Genomic DNA, 27,054 nt, shown 5'->3' with positions numbered 1-27,054 from the left:
ATGTGGTAATTGCACTGTTTTTGCACACTGGATGTGCCTAAAGGATATTGTTCACTATAAAAACGACATTTCTATAACACCAACCTCTCTCAAATATTGTGCTGGTGTCGGGGGACATACAAAGGATATCCACGTGTTTTTTCAACCTCTTCAAAGTTCTTGAACGTTTAGCCTAGGCATATCCAATGTGTTGGTCCCACATACAAATGAACTGTTTACATAAACAATATAAAAGCACCAGATATACATAAAAAATATATAAAACATTTCTTATCAAACACAAAAACATTTGTCCCTCACAACAAAAGGTGCAAGAATTTACATCCCAGGTGTAGATGATTAGATTTCACTTTCACCATAGCTTGTGCATGTTGTGATAATCTTTGAAGCAGTCCCTCTCTGCCAGGAAACAAAAAGCAATCTGTCATTTCGGACAGAAGATCTGTGTTTTGTGCAATGCTTGCAATTCTTCCTTCTGTCTTTTGGCATGTGTTAGATAGTGGCGCTCACTTTGAGTGGGAGGTCTTGTGATGGTAGTGAGGTTGCTTTGGACCTCCAATTCAGCCATTTCCAACACCAGTTTATCTCGGAAGGCCAACTGGGAGAGAGGGGGTTGACCTTTTGCTTTGGCCATCTGCTTATGGAGAATGAAATCATTTACTGTAGCAATGTCCACAAAGTTGTAAAAAAAAGTCTTATACCACTTCCTGGTCTTGTGGAGGACCTGGTAGTAGCCTATCAGAGCATCAGATAGGTTGACACCGAACATGCTGGCATTGTAGTCGTTCACAGAAACAGAAACGTTGACATTCTTCCTCACCCATGCCCCATTGGCATTTTTCACCCTCCTTGAGACATGGTCGTTATTGAATGTCTTATGCTGTGTGGTGAGCATGGTTACTTCCCTAGTGTCCTTCAATTTCACAAAAAGTGGCTTTTTAATCCTGATCCAACAAATGGTCCCCCTCTCTGCTGTCTTTGTCATGTCGTTTACCTTGGTCTTGGGAAACCGATTCTGTTAGGACGAATGGTGCCACAAGACCCTATTTTCTTTTTCAAGAGGTCTTTGAAAAGTGGATGTAGAAACATCAGACAGGGTGATTGACATAGCAGTGGGGGGTGAACACCTTGACCGGTGAGGGTGCTTGCTGGGGAGGGGTAGCTCCCAAACGTCATCATCCAAATGCTCTGCATCCTCCACTCCGTGGTGAATAAAATAAAGGGATATATTGTTGTAAAATACACAGAATTACAGTTGACTAAATTTACAAAACAACATTACTGTAAAGGAAAAACACCAAGCCTAAACTTGATCTGGACAGTGACTCACAATGGAAAACAGTAACACTTTGGAGACAAAGGTAGAGGTGAGAACCACAAGTTAACAATGTCCATGAGAGTTCAGTGGCCTCTCCAAAGTTACAAGGATGAAACTTAGAACAGCAAACAGTTAACTAATATGAAACATAGAATATAACTACTTTGGAATTATATAACATTGAAATTACTTTTTACATAGGTTTATGTGAACTAAATCCAAAGCACAAAAAGCAGACAACTTATAAAATATGTAATACATAAAGTAAAATAGCTATATAAAGTCATGAAAATAATTTATGTACAGATCTAAAAGTGGATCCAATCCTTCTAGAAAGCAATCTTCGTCGGCCGTCCAAATCCTCTTTTTAGGTTCCTGTTCAACATTCTTTGAAGGTTCCTGTTCAATATTCTTAATTTTTAACCTCCCCCTTCAGAAGCTATCTTTTATGCTAAAGTAATGAAACTAAAGCGATGAAATCTGTTTGCAATGTAATGTAGCGTGCTCGGTGCATCTCGTCTCTGAGCCAGGTAGCAATAGTTTGCATTACGCATAAAATGTTTTATCTTATTTCATTGGCTACAAGACTGTCAAGGTACCATTGTAGCCAATCCCCTGTGTAACGGATGCCCACAGCGCATAAGCAGGAGACATCATATTTTAGATGCGCAAAGATATCGGTGGACATTCGATGTTGCCATTATGTCATACATCATCAGATAACGTTGGCAATAGGCTAGATTTGTTCCAACCTAAGGATTCATTTGATACCCCCATGTAGCTATAGCTCAAACACAGACCAAATTGAAGCTTACCTTGTAAGATGTTTGCTGTTTGGTGAAAACGCTGTGTAAAATAAACATTTAGACTCTCAGGGCTGGAGATCAATAACGGTAGGTCACAGGCAGACAAATAATATATCCTCATGATCTGTGGAGTCCCAGCTTTCGGTGTATATCACCGTATTCCATGTTTATTTTGTTTATGCTTCACAACCCTAACAGGAATGTAGGTAGCAGCCATCTTGAAATTAGGTCATTGGTTCGGCCTTTCCTTATATATTCATATGCCCATATATGGTAGTAAGTCACACCAAAGATTTTGAAGGCACCGATCAATAGCCAAGATACTCAGCTTTCCGCAGACACCCTGCTTTTGCAGATGGGGCTACCGTTCTCATACCAGACTGAATTTAATTTTAAAAAATTAACTTTACATTTTTAAGGGTATATGGTAAACTAATGTAACATTCAAACTTAAAATGAGTAACACATTGTGATGGACATTCAACATCACTGACACCTGAAGTCAATATTAAATTAAACACTCTTTATTATCATGGCCGGAGAGGTTCACAAACTCGATCCAAACTTGGTGAAAACTCTGAAAAGGAGTTCCCTTTCAAACCTTATATACTGCTATACAAACAAGTCATATAAGTATGATTTACATTATGCAATATTAACGTTGGTTCCTGCATGTGACTGACTGATACTTCACAAAACTTATTCACTCATAGCTGGGACCTTGAAACTGAGAAACTTATTTTCTGTTCTCAGAGCAATGTTCTGGGCGTACTGCCATTTGGTCTGAAGAGGAGGTCACAGTCACCTGCATGGACAATAACATGTTCCCTCACACTCCCTCCTTTTATCACTTCTGATTTAAGGTAATCATTAGATTATGGCTTAAACTATCAAAGGAGGTTCTATCAAAAATACTTATATTAAAGTAAGCGAAATCAACACATAAAACCAGACACTTTATCATTTCAAACCCTTCATTCTGGGTTGTACAATCTAACTAGTAACTCATACAGTTACACACATGCTTCATTACACAATTTCATTTATGGAAATACTATCATCATAATAAAGATCAAATCTACCAGCAAGGTTATACTTCTACCCAGATGGAAGGGTCTTTAGTATGGTCTGGTTTGTTTAAATTTGACCAATGCCACCTCAGCCTCATCAGTCTAGACCACAACTTCACTCACCTCCATATAAATCCTACACAATCCTGCAGCGGTTGAACTATCTCTGCATAGTCTTTCAACCACGGTAACCAAGCACACCCAACAAAGAAATCATGTGCTCATTGGTAACAGGTTTAGGCAAAGCTTTAATTGCCTATAATCTATCTTTGGAGAGGGTGTTGACCCTCAGAAGTAATATCATGACCCACATATTTAATGGAGCTCCAGCATAATTCCAATATCCTGGGGGAAACGTTATGACAATTTTCTGCCAAAAACATCAACAATACCCTAGTGTCCTCATGACATATCTCCTCTGATTGTAAGAAAACCAATAAATCATCAACATACTGAACCAAAATACTGCCTCCAGGAGCAACAAAGCCCTCTAGGTTCCAAGACATTTCTTGGGCAAAGATGGCAGGTGATTCAATGTAGCCTTGAGGCATCACCGTCCATGTCTATTTTCTTTCAAGAAACGTAAACGAGAACCAATCCTGTGGCTGATGCTAAAGAACGCATTGGCTAAATCAATTACTGAAAAAAACTACCTGGAGGCACCTGGGATAAAAGGAAACAGTTTTAGGCACCAGGAGTGCTCTAAGCATGTACAGCATAATTTACTATTATAAGGTCTTTCTCAAAACAATAATCCCCAGATGGTTTCCTAACAGGTAAAATTGGCGTGTTACAGGGCGAATTCGGACAGGGAACCACAGCGCCTCTTTCAACTAACGCACTATGAATGGGAATGATACCCATTTTGGCTTCCTTGAAATTCACAATTGCTGTAATATCCTGTGTAGAATCTCGAATGGTACTGATCACTGATCATATACAGTGCCTTGCGAAAGTATTCGGCCCCCTTGAACTTTGCGACCTTTTGCCACATTTCAGGCTTCAAACATAAAGATATAAAACTGTATTTTTTTGTGAAGAATCAACAACAAGTGGGACACAATCATGAAGTGGAACGACATTTATTGGATATTTCAAACTTTTTTAACAAATCAAAAACTGAAAAATTGGGCGTGCAAAATTATTCAGCCCCCTTAAGTTAATACTTTGTAGCGCCACCTTTTGCTGCGATTACAGCTGTAAGTCGCTTGGGGTATGTCTCTATCAGTTTTGCACATCAAGAGACTGAATTTTTTTCCCATTCCTCCTTGCAAAACAGCTCGAGCTCAGTGAGGTTGGATGGAGAGCATTTGTGAACAGCAGTTTTCAGTTCTTTCCACAGATTCTCGATTGGATTCAGGTCTGGACTTTGACTTGGCCATTCTAACACCTGGATATGTTTATTTTTGAACCATTCCATTGTAGATTTTGCTTTATGTTTTGGATCATTGTCTTGTTGGAAGACAAATCTCTGTCCCAGTCTCAGGTCTTTTGCAGACTCCATCAGGTTTTCTTCCAGAATGGTCCTGTATTTGGCTCCATCCATCTTCCCATCAATTTTAACCATCTTCCCTGTCCCTGCTGAAGAAAAGCAGGCCCAAACCATGATGCTGCCACCACCATGTTTGACAGTGGGGATGGTGTGTTCAAGGTGATGAGCTGTGTTGCTTTTACGCCAAACATAACATTTTGCATTGTTGCCAAAAAGTTCAATTTTGGTTTCATCTGACCAGAGCACCTTCTTCCACATGCAATATTAACGTTGGTTCCTGCATGTGACTGACTGATGGTGTGTTCAAGGTGATGAGCTGTGTTGCTTTTACCTCTACGCAGACGACACCATTCTATATACTTTCGGCCCGTCTTTGGACACTGTGCTATCTAACCTCCAAACAAGCTTCAATGCCATACAACACTCCTTCCGTGGCCTCCAACTGCTCTTAAACGCTAGTAAAACCAAATGCATGCTTTTCAACCGGTCGCTGCCTGCACCTGCATGCCCGACTAGCATCACCACCCTGGATGGTTCCGACCTAGAATATGTGGACGTCTATAAGTACCTAGGTGTCTGGCTAGACTGCAAACTCTCCTTCCAGACTCATATCAAACATCTCCAATCGAAAATCAAATCAAGAGTCGGCTTTCTATTCCGCAACAAAGCCTCCTTCACTCAAGCCGCCAAGCTTACCCTAGTAAAACTGACTATCCTACCGATCCTCGACTTCGGCGATGTCATCTACAAAATGGCTTCCAACACTCTACTCAGCAAACTGGATGCAGTCTATCACAGTGCCATCCGTTTTGTCACTAAAGCACCTTATACCACCCACCACTGCGACTTGTACGCTCTAGTCGGCTGGCCCTCGCTACATATTCGTCGCCAGACCCACTGGCTCCAGGTCATCTACAAGTCTATGCTAGGTAAAGCTCCGCCTTATCTCAGCTCACTGGTCACGATGGCAACACCCATCCGTAGCACGCGCTCCAGCAGGTGTATCTCACTGATCATCCCTAAAGCCAACACCTCATTTGGCCGCCTTTCGTTCCAGTACTCTGCTGCCTGTGACTGGAACGAATTGCAAAAATCGCTGAAGTTGGAGACTTTTATCTCCCTCACCAACTTCAAACATCAGCTATCTGAGCAGCTAACCGATCGCTGCAGCTGTACATAGTCTATTGGTAAATAGCCCACCCTTTTCACCTACCTCATCCCCATACTGTTTTTATTTATTTACTTTTCTGCTCTTCTGCACACCAATATCTCTACCTGTACATGACCATCTGATCTTTTATCACTCCAGTGTTAATCTGCAAAATTGTAATTATTTGCCTACCTCCTCATGCCTTTTGCACACATTGTATATAGACCCCCCCTTTGTTTTCTACTGTGTTATTGACTTGTTAATTGTTTACTCCATGTGTAACTCTTTGTTGTATGCTCACACTGCTATGCTTTATCTTGGCCAGGTCGCAGTTGCAAATGAGAACTTGTTCTCAACTAGCCTACCTGGTTAAATAAAGGTGAAATAAAAAAATAAAAAAATGTTTGGTGTGTCTCCCAGGTGGCTTGTGGCAAACTTTAAACAACACTTTTTATGGATATCTTTAAGAAATGGCTTTCTTCTTGCCACTCTTCCATAAAGGCCAGATTTGTGCAATATATGACTGATTGTTGTCCTATGGACAGAGTCTCCCACCTCAGCTGTAGATCTCTGCAGTTCATCCAGAGTGATCATGGGCCTCTGGCTGCATCTCTGATCAGTCTTCTCCTTGTATGAGCTGAAAGTTTAGAGGGACAGCCAGGTCTTGGTAGATTTGCAGTGGTCTGATACTCCTTCCATTTCAATATTATCGCTTGCACAGTGCTCCTTGGGATGTTTAAAGCTTGGGAAATCTTTTTGTATCCACAGTATCTCGGACCTGCCTGGTGTGTTCCTTGTTCTTCATGATGCTCTCTGCGCTTTTAACGGACCTCTGAGACTATCCCAGTGCAGGTGCATTTATACGGAGACTTGATTACACACAGGTGGATTGTATTTATCATCATTAGTCATTTAGGTCAACATTGGATCATTCAGAGATCCTCACTGAACTTCTGGAGAGAGTTTGCTGCACTGAAAGTAAAGGGGCTGAATAATTTTGCACGCCCAATTTTTCAGTTTTTGATTTGTTAAAAAAGTTTGAAATATCCAATAAATGTCGTTCCACTTCATGATTGTGTCCCACTTGTTGTTGATTCTTCACAAAAAAATACAGTTTTATATCTTTATGTTTGAAGCCTGAAATGTGGCAAAAGGTCGGATTGGAAATTCAACTAAGTTTTGGCTGTCTTTTTGAGTGGGTGAATATAGGTTGTAATCTCATTGATCAACGTATCAACAAAATATTACCCAATTGACAATTTTGAAATGACGGGTTGTGCCCATTGGAATCTGGAGGCGAAAGAAATGCACACCTGTTTAGGCGAGATGCTGGCTAGCGGAGTAGAACACTTGAAAAAGAAAGGAGAGCCTCACACTCTAGGAGCTCAGATGCAATAATTGAATAACCTAATAACTAACGTTTCGATAGACAAACTGTCTTCGTTATACCCTGATGAAGACGGCTTGTCTGTCGAAATGTTGGTTATTAGGTTATTCAATTATTGCAATTATTAAGTTATTATTAAGTCTCCTTTATTTTTCAAGTGCCCAGTGAAATAACACATCCTGCCTGTAGCGCCTTGTGTTCCAGGTAATGTGTGAATTGGGCCCGGAGCGAGAGAGTGGCTATGTCCTGATTCTCTTCCCTTTTCCAGAAATGTTAACTTGTAATGATGGAAAATCCCTCCAGCCAATGTTTTTAAATCAATGACAGGGAGTGTGCAAGTGTACACTTCGCTAGAGGAATGGAGAGTTGGGACATAGCCACTGTGGCTGCGTCTGAAATGGCACCATATCCCCTGGCCTATATAGTGCACGACTTCCCGTGGTAAAGTAGTGCACTTGAAATTCAACAGTAGTGCACTAGATTGGGAATAGGGTACCAATTTCACCCCCACCTTTTAGAACCCTGATGTAAATAACCTTGGTCATTTGTTCACCAATGTAAAGCCTACGGACAGAAACCTTGGCGTCTTCTTTGACCCTGACCTAAACCTTGAGCTGCATGTAAAGAAGGTTGCCCAGTCCTGCTTTTATAATCTAATAAATGAGTCGTCTTTTGTTTTGGTCTCTGATCTGGAGGAAGTTGTACATGCTTTTTTTCCCCCTCACGCCGATTTGCTAAACATGTCTCAGTCAGAAATCATTCCATCGTCTATAGTTAGTTCATGATGCTGCAGCTTGGCTTTTAACGGCCACCATAAAACTATATCACCACCCAAAAGGGCACTTGGCGAGTGGGGGGGCAAAGGGGCATTTGCTCTGCACAGTTAGACTCCCATCTGTGCATGTGCCTGTCTCTGTGTGTGTCTGAGTGTCTCTGTGTTTGTGTGTGTACGTGCGTTAGTGTGAGTGTGTTTATCAGAACCGAAGGTATTAGGGTGTCTTTTCTGACAGCAGCCCTTGTGAAGTAATCAGGCTGTCACAGTGGCGTAGAGGAGAATAGAGAAGATCTGAGTACATGGAATGCTGGGGTAAAGGTTCAAAAGGCATTGTAAGCATTATAAATAGCCCTGTGCAGAGGCTGTCAACCTGACAGGTGTGTGTGTGTGTGTGTGTGTGTGTGTGTGTGTGTGTGTGTGTGTGTGTGTGTGTGTGTGTGTGTGTGTGTGTGTGTGTGTGTGTGTGTGTGTGTGTGTGTGTGTGTGTGTGTGTGTGTGTGCGTGCGTGCGTGCGTGCGTGCGTGCGTGCGTGCGTGCGTGCGTGCGTGTGTGTGTGCGAGTAGAGTAAATTGTCACCCGTGCACATACCACCTCAGGCTGTTGTGAGCACTTCAGGATGTGTGTACGTGGCATGGGTGTTTATGATTACACCCTTAAAACTCACAGCAAAAAAGTTAATCATCCTATAGCCACGCTTACCAGCCTTAGTGCAATGTCTACTGGATGGAATAAATCACTGTATGACATGCTGGATTTGACCATCTGTATTTCTCTTATAAGACTCAACCTGTGATTAATAATTTACGTGAAATGATTCTCTGGATTTTGCTTCTATCAATCTTCTTCTTAGGAAGAGAACCCGAATGCTTTTTTCCTCTCTCTAGCATTGATTCACATCTATTTAAGCTATTCTGAAAGCATCACTCACAGCAAATGTATCGATAGTGGTACCCAAAATTAAAAAGCCCTCCCCTTGTTAAATAATTCCATTACAATAACCCTAATCGCCTCATACATCATTTGATAGACACTCCAATCGGCCCTAAAATAAATTTGTTTGCTCGGATTGAATGGTAATGTGTCCCCTGGTGAAAATGACTCATCATCTATGGGTGCGTTCCAAATTACACCCTATTCCCTATTTATGTGCTCAATTGGCTGTGGTCAAATGTAGTGCACTATAAAGGGAATATGGTGCCATTTGGAAAGTAGAAAAAGTGTGGAGGTGAAGAAAAGTCTCCCTAAACAGCCCCTGTCTGTTACTATGAAACTAGTATTTTGTCATCCCAACATCTGATCTAAAGTCAGTCCTCTGCCACTGGTGTCAATGTGTGGAGTGCTAATGCGAAGTGATGGACTGTTCTCAGACCTGTTAGTTTGGAGTCTGAAGGCAAGTTAATAAAGTTATCAGGACTGACCTCTAGACCTCTATCTGTCAACATGAGGGATGTATATATGTGTGTGTGTGTGTGTGTGTGTGTATGTTCATGTATGTGAGTGTGCATGCTTGCTATGTTTGTCTATTTCACTCAAGGTCTTGACCTTACATGCAATGTTCACATGAATGCATACAAAGAGGCACTAATAATTAGTGTTTAATTCAGCATTTAAAAAGCAAATTATGTAGACAAAATACTGACAAAGGACCCTAACCCAGTACTTATCATTCTGAGTTTTTTCTTTTTCTTTCTCTCTCTCTCTAGTGGGATCCCAGGGAAAAAGTGTGGGAACATCATATTCACCGCTGAGGAACTGAGTAACTGCAGGGTCAGTATCACACACAACACACACACACACACACACTACAGACCCGGGTTTGATCCCACGACCAGGAGACCCATGAGGCGGCGCACAACAGGCCCAGCTTCGTCTGGGTTAGGGGAGGGTTTGGCCGGCTGGGATGTCCTTGTCCCATCGCGCTCAGCCCTCAACATAGGGCTGTTTCGGAGGACACATGGCCCTCGACCTTTTCCTCTCCCGAGTCCGTATGGGCGTTGCAGTGATGGGACAAGACGGTGACTACCAATTGGATATCATGAAATTGTGGAGAAAAAGGGGTAAAAATAAATAAATAAAAACAGGGAATATAAAAGAGTGTCTGTGTCCCAAATAACATCTTGTTCCCACAATACTTTTGACTACTTTTGAGAGCACAATGGGTCCTGGTCAAAAGTAGAACACTACAGTGGCTTGGGAAAGTATTCACCCCCCTTGGCATTCTTCCTGTTTTGTTGCCTTACAACCTGGAATTAAAATACATTTTTTGGGGGGGGGGGGTTGTATAATTTAATTTACACATCATGCCGCTTTGAAGATGCAACATATTTTTTATTGTGAAACAAACAAGAAATAAGACACAAGAAAGACTTGAGCGTGGTTAACTATTCACCCCCCCCCCCCCCCCAATGTCAATACTTTGTAGAGCCACCTTTTGCAGTAATTACAGCTGCAAGTCTCTTGGGGTATGTCTCTATAAGCTTGGCACATCTAGCCACTGGGATTTTTGCCCATTCTTCAAGGCGAAACTGCTCCAGCTCCTTCAAATTGGAAGGGTTCCGCTGGTGTACAGCAATATTTAAGTCATCCCACAGATTCTCAATTGGATTGAGGTCTGGGCTTTGACTAGGCCATTCCAAGACATTTAAATGTTTCCCCTTAAACCACTCGAGTGTTGCTTTAGCAGTGTGCTTAGGGTCATTTTCGTGCTGGAAGGTGAACCTCCGTCCCAGTCTCAAATCTCTGGAAGACTTAAACAGGTTTCCCTCAATAATTTCCCTGTATTTAGCGCCATCCGTCATTCCTTCAATTCTGACCAGTTTCCCAGTCCCTGCCGATGGAAAAACATCCCCAAAGCATGATTCTGCCACCACCATGGTGTTCTCGGGTGATAAGAGGTGTTGGGTTTGCGCCAGACATAGTGTTTTCCTTGATGGCCATAAAGCAAAATGTTTGTCTCATCTGACCAGAGTACCTTCTTCCATATGTTTGGGGAGTTTCCCACATGCCTTTTGGTTAACACCAAACGTGTTTGCTTATTTTTTTCTTTAAGCAATGGCTTTTATCTGGCTACTCTTCTGTAAATTGCACACGGGTGGACTTTATTTAACTAATTATGTGACTTCTGAAGGTAATTGATTGCACCAGATCTTATTCAGGGTCTTCATAGCAAAGGGTGTGAATACATATGCCCGCACCACTTTCCGTTTGACATTTTTTGAAAGTAATTTTTTTCACCAATTTGGACTGTTTTGCGTATATCCATTACAAGTCCCCCAAAAAAATCGATTTAAATTACAGGTTGTAATACAACAGAATAGAACTTCAAGGTGGATGACTACTTTTGCAAGGCAGGGAATAGGGTGCCATTTGGGACGCAAACATTGAAAAATTATCATTCTGACAATGAAATGATGACTACAATATTAAAATTAAAATGCATCCGATCTGTGAATAATGACATTGACAATTCCCCTCAGAGGTATGAATAATTGTATCTCTATCTCTCTGTTCCGTTAATATACTCACCCTCTCTCTGTCCGTCCGTCCGTCCGTCCCTCTCTCTCTCTCTCTCTCTCTCTCTCTCTCTCTCTCTCTCTCTCTCTCTCTCTCTCTCTCTCTCGCTGTCTCCCTGTCTCTGTCTCTTTCTGTCTCTTTCTGTCCCTCTCTCTCTTTCTCTCTCTGTGTCTCTTTCTGTCCCTCTCTATCTCTTTCTGTCTCTCTCTTGCTGTCTTCCTCTCCCTGTCTCTGTCTGTCTCTGTCTGTCTCTATCTCTCTACCCCCCCCCCCCCCACACAAAAAAAGACAAATAACACTGAGAAAACATAATTTGGGAAAATATGAAATCATCCCCCCCCCCCCCCCCCAGAGTTGTTTATTAACCATTATTTGACCAGGTATATTGGCAGAAGACAGTGCACACATTTTTATTTTATGCTAAGTACCTGCAACCTTTTCTAGCATGAGAGCTAAAATTAAACATGTCTCTCGCTACTTATTTTTTCTAGCATTCAAATAGACACATTCTTGCAGGGGAGAAGAGAAGAATGTGCCTATTTGAAAGCTAGAAAAGCTAGAAAAAAAAGATTAGCTCGAGACATGTTTAATTTGAGCTCTTATGCTAGAAAAGCTTGCAGGTCCTTAGTGTAAAATAGAAATTAGTGCACTGTTTTCTGCCCAAAAAATGGAAGAAGCTGTCATGCTAGAAAAGGTTGCAGACCGTTGCTCTAAGACATGGAGAACATAGTTCATTATATCGTTCATTACAGAAATATAGTGGAAGGGGCATGCTGCAAGGCATATGACATGTTGTGTTTATTCTGCCACCTTGCTCAGATCTCCAAAAGCTGTGATTTCTAAAGGATGTCAGTCTCATAGAAATATAATTACTAGAACAGGAATCCCCATTCAAGTAAATGTTCTATTTATATGGGTGGGCTGCTCCTCCCAGGAGATATTTGCTCAACCAAATGAGTCTGTTGTTTTTGCTTTCTCAGAGGTTTCCCTGTGAAATATTATGAATATGGGTGTTGTCCCTGAGGTGCATTGCAGCTCCATATGCATACCATACTTATTAATGACTTTTACCATTAAAGCTTGTGTAGTTATTCTTTATCTTATTAAAACGTTGTAATAATTTAACCTCTAAACAATCCCTGTACAAGAACCATACATTCACGTACTTGGTCAGAGAAATATATAAATGCAACATTTAGAATATTTCAAAATAGTGACATTTAACAGTGACGTTGTAGTTACAATATATGTCATTTAAACTGACATATTAGTTATATGTCATTTATGTTACTTAAGTCACTATGGTGACTTAAAACCACCACCTTGCTTTGACGTTGAGACTTGTCTTTTCTCTCAGGACATTGCTACCATGCAGCTGTGTGCCAACAAGCTGGACAAGAAAGACTTCTTCGGCAAGTCAGACCCATTCCTGGTCTTCTACCGCAGTAATGAAGACGGAACGTGAGTGTGCGTGTGCGTGTGTCAAGATGAGTTCTCTTCCCACATGGTCTGTTATGTAGATCCAAATATATGAATGAATCTGTCACAAGTATTTTGGAGAAAACAAAGACTTTCATTTATTTGGTATTTGTGGCTTATACTTCTAGGGCTATGCCTTTTCATCCCTGTACTTAGTGGTCCTTGTGTGTACTGTGTTGAAATGGGGACCATATAAATACAATTACTAGAACAGGAGGAAAAGCACCTCAGACCACGGCCATTCGACTGCACCCTTATGGGTAATTCGATTTCCGTAGGTTCACCATCTTCTTTGGTATTTGTGGTTGATACTTCTAAGGCCTATGTTCCATCCCTGTGCAGTATCTGTATTCAGAGATCCTTGTGTGTGCTGTGTACCGTAGGTTCACCATCTGCCATAAGACGGAGGTGGTAAAGAATACTCTGAACCCTGTGTGGCAGCCCTTCACCATCCCTGTACGAGCCCTCTGTAATGGAGACTATGACAGGTGAGTGACACAGACAGTCAAGAGATCAAAGGTCACTTAGTACCCAGGGTAAAGGCATGACCACATGAACTACACTGAACAAAAATATTCATGCAAAATTGTAACGGTCATCATTGCATGAAGAAGTGGACCAAAGCGCAGCGTGGTAAGGGTTCATGATTTATTAATAGAACTGAACACTGAATAACAAAAACAACAAAGAGAACGAACAAAACCAAAACAGATCTGTCTGGTGCAGACACAAAAACAGAAAACAACTACCCACAAAACACAGGTGGGAAAAGGCTACCTATGTATGGTTCTCAGTCAGAGACAACGAGACAGCTGCCTCTGATTGAGAACCTCACCCGGCCAAACACACAGAAATAGAAGACAAAACATAGAATGCCCACCCCAACTCATGCCCTGACCAAACCAAAATAGAGACATAAAAAGGATCTCTAAGGTCAGGGCTTGACAAACATGCAACAATTTCAAAGATTTTACTGAGTTACAGTTCATACAAGAAAATCTGTCAATTGAAATATATTCATTAGGCTTTCACATGACTGGGAATACAGATAAGCATCTGTTAGTCACAGATACCTTAAAAAAGGTAGAGGCGTGGATCAGAAAACAAGTTAGTATCTGGTGTGACCATTTGCCTCATGCAGCGCGACACATCTCCTTCACATAGAGTTGATTAGGCTGTTGATTGTGGCCGTGGAATGTTGTCCCACTCCTCTTCAATGGCTGTTCAAAGTTGCTGGATATTGGATCTGGAACACCCTGTCGTACATCTGTCTATCCAGAGCATCCCAAACATGCTCAATGGGGTGACATGTCTGGTGAGTAAGCAGGCCATAGAAGAACCGGGAAATTTTCAGCTTCCAGAAATTGTGTACAGATTCTTGTGACATGGGGCAGTGCATTATCATGCTGAAACATGCGGTGATCGCGGTGGCTGAATGGTACAACAATGGACCTCAGGATCTCTTCACGGTGTCTCTGTGCATTCAAATCGTCATTGATAAAATGTAATTGTGTTCGTTGTCCGTAGCTTATGCCTGCCCATACTATAACCCTACCTCTACCATGGGGCACTCTTTTCACAAAGTTGACATCAGCAAACCGCTCGCCCATACACGCTGTCTGCCATCTGCCAGGTACAGTTTAAACCGGGATTAATCCGTAAAGAGCACACTTATCCAGCCTGACAGTGGCCATAGAAGGGGAGCATTTGCACACTGAAGTTGGTTATGACGCCAAACTGCAGTCTGTTCAAGACCCTGGTGAGGATGACGAGCATGCAGACGAGCTTCCCTGAGACGGTTTCTAACAGTTTGGGCAGAAATTCTTACGTTGTGCAAACCCACAGTTTCATCAGATGTCCGTGTGGCTGGTCTCAGACCATCCCGCAGGAGAAAAAGACGGATGTGGAGGACCTGGTCTGGCGTGGTTACACTTGGTCTGCGGTTGTGAGGCCAGTTGGACGTACTGCCAAATTCTCTAAAACAACGTTGGAGGGGACTTATGTTAGAGAAATTAACATTAAATTCTCTGGCAGCAGATCTGGTGGACATTCCTGCAGTCAGCGTGCCAATTGCATGCTCCGTCAAAACTTGAGACATGTGACATTGTGTTGTGTGACAAAACTGCACATCTTAGAGTGGCCTTTTATTGTCCCCAGCACAAGGTGCACCTGTGTAATGATCATGCTATTTAATCAGCTTTTTGATATGCCATACCTGTCAGGTGGATGGATTATCTTGGCAAAAGAGAAATGCTCACTGACATGGATGTAAACAAATTTGTGCACAACTTTTGAGAGAAATAAGCTTTTTGTGCTAATGGAAAAGTTCTGGGATCTTTTATTTCAGCTCATGAAACATGGGACCAACACTTTAAATGTTGTGTTTATATTTTTGTTCAGTATATTTTGGAAGTTTCATGTGGTTTTCTGTAGATTTCCTGTACATTGCCCCTACTGTTACATTTGGTCATTGAGCAGAAGCTTTTAGTCAAAGCAACGTTGGATACTGTAGCAGGTACTCTATATTCAGTAAAACCAGGGATTTTATTTCCTGATAGCTAAATGAGTTTGGTGTAACATCTGGGGGAGTTCCCATTATACCTTCTGTACAACTGAGCCATTGGCAAGGCTGTGGGACTAAGTAGCCAATGATTTGTGGTTTTGTCACTGTCTGTGCTCAATACTAAGGACTATGGAATGTTGCTGTAGCATGATGTACTACAGTGCCCATGATGCTCTGTGGTGGTCAGAATAATGCCAGCAGTCGGCCATATTGTCTCAAAGGCCAGCGCTGGTGTTATTGGGACCAACATGGAGGTTCCACAACGTTTCGTTTTATCTTTGGTTATTACACACACACACACATACATGCACACAAACCTTCACACAATATTACTGATTTATGCAAAGTGCAAATGCCAATTAATCGTATTTTATTGTTTATCAATTCAATGTAGTACGTGTCACAAACACATGACCATTTTTACAAGGTAAATCCTTAAGGCTATTTACAGTATATTACAAAAGTGAGTACACCCCTCACATTTTTGTAAATATTTGAGTATATCTTTTCATGTGACAACACTAAAGAAATTACACTTTGCTACAATGTAAAGTAGTGAGTGTAGTGAGTGTCCAAATTGGGCCCAAAGTGTCAATATTTTGTGTGGCCACCATCATTTTCTAGCACTGCCTTAACCCTCTTGGACACGGAGTTCACCAGAGCTTCACAGGTTGCCACTGGAGTCCTCTTCCACTCCTCCATGACGACATCACAGAGCTGGTGGATGTTAGAGACCTTGCACTCCTCCACCTTCCGTTTGAGGATGCCCCACATATGCTCAATAGGGTTTAGGTCTGGAGACATGCTTGGCCAGTCCATCACCTTTACCCTCAGCTTCTTTAGCAAGGCTGTGGTCATCTTGGAGGTGTGTTTGGGGTCGTTATCACGTTGGAATACTGCCCTGCGGCCCAGTCTCCGAAGGGAGGGGATCATGCTCTGCTTCTGTATGTCACAGTACATGTTGGCATTTATGGTTCCCTCAATGAACTGTAGCTCCCCAGTGCCGGCAGCACTCATGCAGCCCCAGATCATGACACTCCCACCACCATGCTTGACTGTAGGCAAGACACACTTGTCTTTGTACTCCTCACCTGGTTGCCGTCACACACGCTTGACACGATCTGAACCAAATAAGTTTCTTGCTCTCATCAGACCACAGGACATGGTTCCAGTAATCCATGTCCTTAGTCTGCTTGTCTTCAGCAAACTGTTTGTGGGCTTTCTTGTGCATCATCTTTAGAAGAGGCTTCCTTCTGGGACGACAGCCATGCAGACCAATTTGATGCAGTGTACGGCGTATGGTCTGAGCACTGACAGGCTGACCCCCCACCCTTTCAACCTCTGCAGCAATGCTGGCAGCGCTCATACGTCTATTTCCCAAATACAACCTCTGGATATGATGCTGAGCACGTGCACTCAACTTCTTTGGTCGACCATGGCGAGGCCTGTTCTGAGTGGAACCTGTCCAGTTAAACCGCTGTATGGTCTTGGCCACCGTGCTGCAGCTCAGTTTCAGGGTCTTGGCAATCTTCTTCTTGCCCAGGCCATCTTTATGTAGAGCAACAATTCTTATTTTCAGATCCTCAGAGAGTTCTTTGCCATGAGGTGCCATGTTGAACTTCCAGTGACCAGTCAGTATAAGGGAGTGTGAGAGCGATGACACCAAATTTAACACACCTGCTCCCCATTCACACCTGAGACCTTGTAACACTAACGAGTCACATGACACCGGGAGGGAAAATGGCTAATTGGGCCCAATTTGGACATTTTCACTTAGGGGTGTACTCACTTTTGTTGGCAGCGGTTTAGACATGAATGGCTGTGTGTTGAGTTAATTTGAGGGGACAGCAAATTTACACTGTTATACAAGCTGTACACTCACTACTTTACATTGTAGCAAAGTGTCATTTCCTCAGTGTTGTCACATGAAAAGATATACTCAAATATTTACAAAAATGTGAGGGGTGTATTCACTTTTGTGATATACTGTCTATTGATCATCACCTCATATTTCTCAAGGGACATACTGTATTTGCCTCCCTCTCTTCTTCTCTTTCCCAAACATGTAGTTACATATAATAATGCCGAGAAGCCAGTGTTTGTTGGATATATTGGCACGGGCATGGTAGGCCTTAAAATGAGTTATTTTTATTAATTTATTCATACTATTTCATCCTTCCACAAGATATAGTCCCGATGCAAATCTAGGGTTGCTAGAGATGTGACCCAGTCGTTTGTTCTTTTTGTTCTGTATCTATAGACGCAACCCAGTCGTTTGTTCTTTTTGTTCTGTATCTATAGACGCAACCCAGTCGTTTGTTCTTTTTGTTCTGTATCTATAGACGCAACCCAGTCGTTTGTTCTTTTTGTTCTGTATCTATAGACGCAACCCAGTCGTTCGTTCTAAATGTTGTATTGCCATACCGACTGGCAGCGTTATTTTCCTTTGCTTGCTAGCTAGCCATCTACGGTTAATTTACAGTCACGTCAAAAAGTACAGACAGAATAACCGCAAAGTAGCTGTATTTGCATTTGTTTAAGCTGTTTTCTAGTGAAGATGTATTTCGATACATTCATAACAATGAGCTTATGATGCCTGACTTTGCCTGGCAGAAAAATAGTGCTCTCTTGTCAGGACATTGTTCAGACAAAAGAAAGACAATCCATGATTTTAATCAATGAAACCATATATTCTCTTTGTTATCCACCACAGCTGACTTATGTGATAATGCCAGTGTTATTACTGTTGGTCAAGCTTCTGTAGTGTACCATCTTTCATTTCTCTCTTTCTCACTTTATCTCTCTCTCTCGCACACACTTTATCTCTCTCTCTCTCTCACACACTTTATCTCTCTCTCTCTCTCTCTCTCTCTCTCTCTCTCTCGTATCTTCCCTTTCTCCAGGACAGTCAAGGTGGACGTGTATGATTGGGACAGAGATGGAAGGTAATTTTCTCTCTCTTCGCGCTTCCCTCCTCCCCCTTGTTTCTTCACTCATTAATTTCATTTACAATCTCCAGACAGCCTCAGACGCTCCAAGTCTCCCTCAAATGTCATCCCTCGTTCTTTCTCTGGAGGGGAATCTTCATCACCTTATTAGTCCAGTGACATTGGGATGGGGGGGATGAGGGGGGAGAGAGGGACTCTCCACCATAAGCACACACAACCATAATTCACTGACCGGAACTTTAAAAGGTTGGCGGTAATATCAGAAGCGAGAGGGTTTATGAATATGAGTGTTGACTGACTCCCTCCATCTCTCTGTCCTCTTTCACTCTCTCCTTCTTCACTGATGGTGGCTAATAATGTGCCCACAGGGCTTCCTCTCTAAATATCACACGCAGATTGATAGCGGGCAGGTCCTATTTGGCTTTAGGTGATGGTATTTAGATGTACAGAGAGGGGATGGGGTTGGTGTTTCCTTTAGTATAATACTCTTTCAGATGCTGCAGGTGTTACTCTCGCAACTATTCCCACAGTCATGACTTCATTGGCGAGTTCACCACCAGCTACAGAGAATTCTCCAGAGGCCAGAGCCAGTTCAACGTCTATGAGGTAAAAAAAGAAAAAATAACGGTACCACTTAAATTATTGCAGTGGACTAAGTCAGGGGTCACACAGAGTGTTTCTTGGTGGTCTTAAATAAATCTACTTTGAAACTAAAATTTACAACTCACACACATGGTTCTGTGCTTTAAAAAAAAGTAGACATCTGTACCATGTCAGATATAGAGTTGAAATGTATTAAATGTTGAGTTTGCATCCCAAAATTACACTTCATATACTGTACATCACAGAAGACTGAAATATAACAAAACTGTTTCACATAGAAACACAGGGTTTTCGGGCAAAAAAAAAAAAAAAGTGTATTAATTATGAAAAATATCAATAACATTCCACTAGGAAAGGGCTACAGCCTGCATGTATAACCCAACGAACACAAGACATTAAAAAAATGTTCAAAATACATCTTTTTTTGTAAAAAAGACATTGGGAAAACAGATTTTACGTCTTGTGCTCACTGGGAATTTATGACTTTTTGAAAGCATGTTTGAGCCTTTACAATGCTTTATAATAAGGGTTGTATTATGTTGTCTCTCTATGTAGGACATTTTTTACTGACTAATATTGAAGTACACATGTACACAGCACACAGCTGTTACTCAAATAAGACATCAGAAAACATATTATATCTTTAATAATGAGATGAGCATTTTTGTGATTTACCCATTTGAAGCTTCACATTTTCCAACTCTTACGACTTCACTTAGATATCCCCGCTATGAAAATAATGTTATTTTTCATCCGTCCTCTATCACTTATGACATGTTCCATACAGTCAGTTTCTTTCCATACCACACTTTCACACAGCAAACTATGTGGTGAAATCAAACTAGTCATCTCTTCAATGTATGCATCTTTCCTCTTTTTGTCCAGGTTCTAAACCATAAAAAGAAAGGCAAGAAGAAGAAATACATCAATTCAGGGACAGTAAGAACCTTTGAGCTTGAGCTTTTCCATTGTCCATCTATCATATGTTTTATAGATAGGATTCATTGCCAATGTGATATGTCATGTGCATTAAAGGTTTTGCTTTGGCCATCTCGTTCTCTTCCCTCTCTCTCTCTTTCACTTGCCCTCTTCCTGTTTCTGCTTATATCCCTTTCCTTATACCCCCCCCCCCCTCTTTATCTCTCTCTCACTGTTTCTCCCCCCTCTCCTTCTCCTCCTCTCTCCCTCCCCTGAAGGTCACACTGCTGTCCTTTAAAGTGGAGTCAGAATACACGTTTGTAGACTTCATCCGGGGAGGGTGAGCCAAATCTTTGTGACGTCCCATTAACATTAGAGGCTACTCTTAATAATGTTGATGAGCCGTTGATGGCTCGCTCAGCCTGGCTTTCATGTCTGAAATTGTTTTGTATTGTTTAAACAGACAATGTTCTTTTTAGTCTTTATTATGTTTTTGTCTGGTAACGTTTGGGTTATTCAATGTAATTCATCATTGTCTCCCCAGGACGCAACTCAACTTCACAGTGGCCATCGATTTCACAGCGTCTAATGGTAAGTGTGGCAGAATCACTTATACGAGTCGTAGGGCTCTACTAAAGGACTAGTTTCCCCAAACTTCTTTCAAAATAATCTTACTTTAACATTTGTCAAAGCAGGACCAAATATTGCCAGCAATATTTTACTATCAAATGAACGTTAGATACTGCAATGCTGTAGCTTCTTGTCAGTGGATGCTGATGGAATTGAACCCACGGCCTTGTGGCTGTAGGTTAATAGGTCAATAGCATAGCACTTATCTATATCAATGTATTCAACATGCATTCTAAGACAAGTAGTATGATTGTGTGAAACGTTACCTGTTTGGCCTATGCCTTTTTTGTACTTGATGTGTGTGTTTTGTATTTTGTGTGGTGTGTCGTAGAGCTCATTTGAAAACGAGACCTGGGTCTCAATATGACTTCCCTTTCTAAAGAAAGGTAAAAAAATATATAACGAAATAACCAATGCTCTGTTTCTGTGTTCCAGGTAACCCATCCCAGCCCACCTCTCTGCACTACATGAGTCCCTACCAGATGAATGCCTACGCAATGGCCCTGAAGGCTGTGGGGGAGATCATCCAGGATTACGACAGTGACAAGATGTTCCCTGCCTACGGCTTTGGAGCAAAGCTGCCCCCGGATGGCAAGATCTCCCATGTCTTCCCACTGGTGAGAGAGTGATGGAGGGAGGGAGCAGTTGTTGTGTATATGATGATACATTTTTTTATTGTCTTTATGATGGACTTACTGTGGGTAATGAACAGGCACAGTTTTATTTCTTGCAATGAGGTGCTGGTACTTTATGCTGCAGTATTTACTGATCCACAGAAGAGTCCTCAGTCCTTGGGAACTATATAAATAGTATTTGATGACAACGTCCATTCTGTAAGGTGTTTTTTTGCTTTCACGCTTTTACAGATGTGAAGTTGTCATCCACAATGCTTTCTTTATTCATACACTTCCCTTTGCTGATAAGAGTTCATGTCAAATTAGAGTTGGAAACTAAAATGGTGTTTGTCCATCTGTCGGGCTCAGTTGAGAGACCTTGCTGTTTCTTGAAATAGAGTCCTGTTCTATTTTTGAGTAGTCCATGCTACTGAACACCACCCATATCAATTTGTATCCAAGGCTGACTGATGCTCCAAGAATAATAAATGTTTCATTTGCTCTATTATATTGCTGACAATTATATTATATTGCTGGAAATCTATTATATTTCCCCCTATAACATTGTGTATTTATTTTTGCATAATTTCATTTTTTTTCTTTCTGCATTGTTGGGAAGGGTCCGTAAATAAGCATTTCACTGTCAGTCTACACCTGGTTACAAAGCATGTGTAGCGGGGTGCGTAATTGGCGGCAGAGAAGTCAGGCGCAGGAGAGCAGAACTGGGTGATAACCTGAGATTTATTAGCAAAACCAACAGCAACCTGAACAACAAGATACATGGGCACAAAAATAACCCGTAGTGCGCTCATGGGGAACGTGCACAAGCACTACAATAAACAATCCCACACAAAGACATGGGGGGGAACAGAGAGTTAAGTACACCACAAGTAATTGAGGAAATTGAAACCAGGTGTGAGGAACAACAAGACAAAACACATGGAAAATAAAAAGTGGATCGATTATGGCTAGAAGACTGGCGATGCCGACCGCCGAGCGCCACCTGAACAAGGAGAGGTCCCGACTTTGGCGGAGGTCGTGACAGTGACAATAAATTGTATTTAACTTCCTAGGACTGTTAGTAATCAAAATTGGGTCAACTGTGAAATACTTGATTTTGCTAACTTAAATTCTCCCAATACCTATCAGAGCTGTGTTATGCCTACTGACATGAGGCAAAAAAAACACTCACACTCGTATACTATATATATAACATCATTGCGTAATGAAAACACACATCGTCAGAAGGTCCGTATTGGCATGATTCAGAACGGAGTATCCTTAGTTTCTTGTGAAGTCTGACAATGACTACCCACCCTTACAGCCCACATAAATGACACCCTGAACACATTACATTAAAGGGTCAATCAGTAGTTGCTACATCCATTTTTGGACATATAAATTAATGATATGTACCCATTGATTCTTAAAGAATATAACTTATAAATGCCTCATGAACTTAGTTCACCTGTCGTACTAATCATAACCCAAAATATAAACTTTTTTTACTACAATGTTTGTCAACAAAGTAAATGTAAACAAACACTATATAGCCTCAAAACATGGTTAAAACGATCATTTTGATATCATGTATGGTCAGTCCTTGCATCCATAGCTCTGTCTATGAATATGAGAGTGGTTCCATTTCTCCAGCCCCATCCCTTAGCTTTTTACCAAAACGGGTGGGGAGAACGCTTTGTTGTTGTTTCTACTGCTGGTTGATGCTTCAACATGGTGTGATAAAGTCACGAAGAACACGAGAATCTCTAAATATGTCAACATAAAACACAAATTGCAGCACCATTGTGTAAGCCAATGAGCTAGTGTCAGCTTCAAGTAGTTATGTGAAGTGATTGAACAAGGGTAGAGCAAGGGTGGGGAAAAATGTAAAAACTCCATCTGTTTGATGTGGAAAAGTGCAAAACAAAAAGGGACAAGACAGACACCGACCGAAATAGACTTTAGAGGACGTAGCGCTTAGCTTATTTTCATGAGCCGATGAAGAAAGAATAACAAACACTAAACACGAAGAAGAAAAAAACGAGTTCTCCTCGGATTCTATCTCCCTGGACAGATACTTCAGAGGAGGAAGAAAAAGGGGAGGACTTTCTGAACAAATAAGTGTAAAAAACAATAGGAGTCTTATTTTGTCTGTGTCTGAAACCAGTGAGTACGTTGTGACACAAAGTGACACCATTGCTGTCGAGATTCATCACTGCTTTTTAACTTGGCTCATTTCCGAATGGGCCACCGCTAAATCAGCTCTTCCAATTAGAGATCACCTCGGCGTGACGAAGCCCAAGCAAGTCATGCAAAGAGATCTTTTAATTAGACCACATTGTCTGATCCTGCTGGAAGAGGAGGGCTGCCTCAACTCATAAGAAAATCCAATTATATTTATCACATGCTTCGTAAACAACAGGTGTAGACTAAAAGGCTCTGCATGGTAAATCTGACTTCTGCAGTTGCCGTACATCGTTTACTGTGATACGGCCTCTGCAGAAGTCGCCCTGACTTCTTGCGCTTCGTGGAGCAGAGCTGATGTCACGCAAATGAGTTTGTATTTATACTTGACCCCCCCGCCACCACCTACCATCAAACGATCATGTCAATGCGGAGATGGACGAAGCCCTCCACATGGTTTCAAAATTTGGGAGGCGCACACATGATACGGAGCTCAATTTAACTTCTGCATGCCTCCGGAGGCACCACAATTGCGTCACTCCCTCCATACGGAGCCTCCTACCACATTTTTGGATTAAGCATACGGGTCCTTTTCCAACAATTCAGAGTTAAAGATAAAGATATACACTACATGGCCAAAAGTATGTGGCCACCTGCTCGTCGAACATCTCACTCCAAAATCCTGAGAATTTGGTCCACCCTTTGCTGCTATAACAGCCTCCACTCTTCTGGGAAGGTTTTCCACTAGATGTTGGAACATTGCTCCGGGGACTTGCTTCCATTCAGCCACGAGCATTAGTGAGGTCGGGCACTGATGTTTGGCGATTAGGCCTGGCTCGCAGTCTGCGTTACAATTCATCTGAAAGTTGTTCAATGGAGTTGAGGTCAGGGCTCTGTGGAGGCCAGTCAAGTTCCACACCAATCTCGCTAAACCTTTTCTGTATGGACCTTGCTTTGTGCATGAGGGCATTGTGAGCTGAAACAAGAAAAGGCCTTCCCCAAACTGTTGCCACAAAGTTGGAAGCACAGAATCATCTAGATTGTCTATGTATTCTGGACCGTTATGATTTCCCGTCACTGACTCTAAGGGGCCAAACCATTATTCCTCCTCCACCAGAATGTACAGCTGGCACTATGCATTGGGGCAGGTAGCGTTCTCCTGGCATCGGCCAAACCCAGATTCATCTGCAGGGCAGAAATTTGCCAAACTGACTTGTTGGAAAGGTGGCATCATATGGCGATGCCTCGTTGAAAGTCACTGAGCTCTTCAGTACGGGCCATTCTACTGCCAATGTTGTCTATGGAGATTGCATGGCTATCTGTATAGAACTGTCTGTAACGGCTTTGGCTAAAATAACCTAATCCACAAATTTGAAGGGGTATCCACATACTTTTGTAGTCTGTTTTATTTATATATATATATATATATATATATATATATATATATATATATATATATATATACATATATACAACAGTATGAGTTGGTTAAAAAAAAAGTGTGTGTGTGTGTTGGGCTGTCAGTGTAAGTATGTGTGAACTTGAGCATAGAGTCAGTGCAAGAGAGTTAATTAGGGGTAGCCCCCTTTAAAAAAATGTTTTTGCCTAAAATGACATACCCAAATCTAACTGCCTGTAGCTCAGCCCCTGAAGCAAGGATGTGCATATTCTTGGTACCATTTGAAAGGAAACACTGAAGTTTGTGGAAATGTGAAAGGAATGTAGGAGAATATAACAATAGATTTTGTAGAAGAAAATACAATGACAAAAAACAACCAGTTGTTTTCTACCACCATCTTTGAAATGCCACAGAAAGGTCCCTACATCTAGCCATCCCTCTGGGTGTAATTGCGATGGTGTCCGCAAGATGGCAGTGCATGTGCAAAGTTTCAGACGGATAACTTGAAGTATAAGAAAACTACATCACATTTAGTGTAAAGTCACCCAGGTACATTTGGGCAAATTGTGAAGGAGACATTTACATTCACATTACATTTTTCTGCAAGAATATCATCAAATCTGTATACTTGGACTTTGATTGAGCTTTTCCAGTATTAGTAGCCATATTATAAGTTCAACATTTGCAAAACACCCAGTTTTCATAACTGCATAACTCTCCATATTCTTAAAATGTTTGTCCAAAAGGAAAAGGCTTGATGTCGCACAAGGTTAGTAGCAACTTTTTACGACAAATACTGGGTTTCCACATACTCCCGTAAAGCCCCGCTCATTGGCTATTTAGCTGGCTTTGTTAGAACCCGATTGGTGATTATTTTACAAAGTTACAGTCAATCCAGTGAATGCCCGTGCCATCGGTGTGCCATGAAGGCATCGCTCTCTGAACAAATTTGGTGTCCTATAGGATATACTACACTCCTAATGATATAGTGAAGTCTGGTTACATTCTAGGATCTCTGAGGAATAAATACGAATGTGGTTTGACTGATTGAAACAACGTTTAGGGTTAGATTTTCACAGATTCCTTTCTTTGCAAATTGAACGAGTGGAAATACAAAATCGATCGTGCATGCCATATTGACCTTTTTAGGATATGAAAAAGGATGATCTCTAACTAAATTACACTTCATGTTATCTCTGGGACCCTTTGGATGATAAATCAGAGCAAGATTTCAGGATGTAAGTACACATTTCACCTTCAGAGGTAAATTTATCAAACCTATTGTGGTGAAAAGGGTGTTTTGTTGTTAGGAGCGCTCCTCAAACAATAGCATGGCATTCTTTTTGCAGTAATAGCTACTGTAAATTGGACAGTGCATTTATATTAACAAGAATTTAAGCTTTCAGCCAATATAAGACATTTATATGTACCGACATTTGTTGTTTCTCTAAAATCTGCGATCGTGACACACGGCATTGCATGATTTACAACTGTCCCGGGTGAGTACTGGGCCGTACCCACCACCCTCTATAGCGTCTTGCGGTTGGGTACCTATAGCGTCTTGCGCTTGCCATATCAAGCGGTGATGCAGCCAGTCAAGATGTTCTCAATTGTGCAGCAGTAGTGCTTTTTGAGGATCTGAGAGCCCATGCCAAATCTTTTCAGTATCCTGAAAGGGAAGAGGCGCTGTCATGTCCTCTTCACAACTGTGTCCGTGTGTGTGGACCATGTTAATTCCTTAGCAATGCGGACACCATGGAACTTGAAGCTCTAGACCCGCACCACTACAGCCCTATTGATGTGGTTGGAGGCGTGCTCTCCCCTCCATTTCCTGTAGTCCACAATCAGCTCCTTTGACTTGCTGATGTTGAAGGAGAGGTTGTGGTCCTGGCACTACACTGACAGGTCTCTGACTTCCTCCCTATAGGTTGCCTCATCGTCGTCAGTGATCAGTCCTACCACCGTCGTGTCATCAGCGAACTTGATAATGGTGTTGGAGTCATGCGCAAATGTGCTACCACGCAGTCGTGGGATAACATGGAGTACAGGAGGGGACTAAGCACTCATCTCTGCGGGGCCCCCGTGTTGATGGTCAGCGTGGAGGATGTGTTATTGCCTACCATCACCACCTGGGAGTGGCCTGTCAGTCCAGGATCCAGTTGCAGAGGGAGGTGTTCAGTCCCAGGGTCCTGAGCTTGGTAGCTT

The 27,054-nt window shown here is 41.8% G+C and overlaps 1 protein-coding gene across 2 annotated transcripts in view; it reads left to right on the top strand.

The window, feature by feature from the left end:
* The window catches only part of LOC109867580 (copine-9-like), a 224,315-nt gene that overhangs the window by 162,710 nt on the left and 34,551 nt on the right, over positions 1–27,054 (top strand). For both annotated transcript variants that reach the window (XM_031826680.1, XM_031826686.1), the window contains 9 exons: positions 9,702–9,765; positions 12,869–12,972; positions 13,374–13,478; positions 18,457–18,498; positions 19,032–19,107; positions 19,990–20,043; positions 20,301–20,362; positions 20,567–20,613; positions 21,088–21,269. In XM_031826680.1, the coding sequence (XP_031682540.1) occupies positions 9,702–9,765; positions 12,869–12,972; positions 13,374–13,478; positions 18,457–18,498; positions 19,032–19,107; positions 19,990–20,043; positions 20,301–20,362; positions 20,567–20,613; positions 21,088–21,269 (736 nt within the window). The remainder of the gene's footprint in view (positions 1–9,701; positions 9,766–12,868; positions 12,973–13,373; positions 13,479–18,456; positions 18,499–19,031; positions 19,108–19,989; positions 20,044–20,300; positions 20,363–20,566; positions 20,614–21,087; positions 21,270–27,054) is intronic.

This window comes from Oncorhynchus kisutch, linkage group LG1, assembly GCF_002021735.2.
Source record: "Oncorhynchus kisutch isolate 150728-3 linkage group LG1, Okis_V2, whole genome shotgun sequence".
NCBI classification, from domain to species: Eukaryota; Metazoa; Chordata; class Actinopteri; order Salmoniformes; family Salmonidae; genus Oncorhynchus; species Oncorhynchus kisutch.
This window is presented reverse-complemented; position numbering and strand designations above follow the sequence as displayed.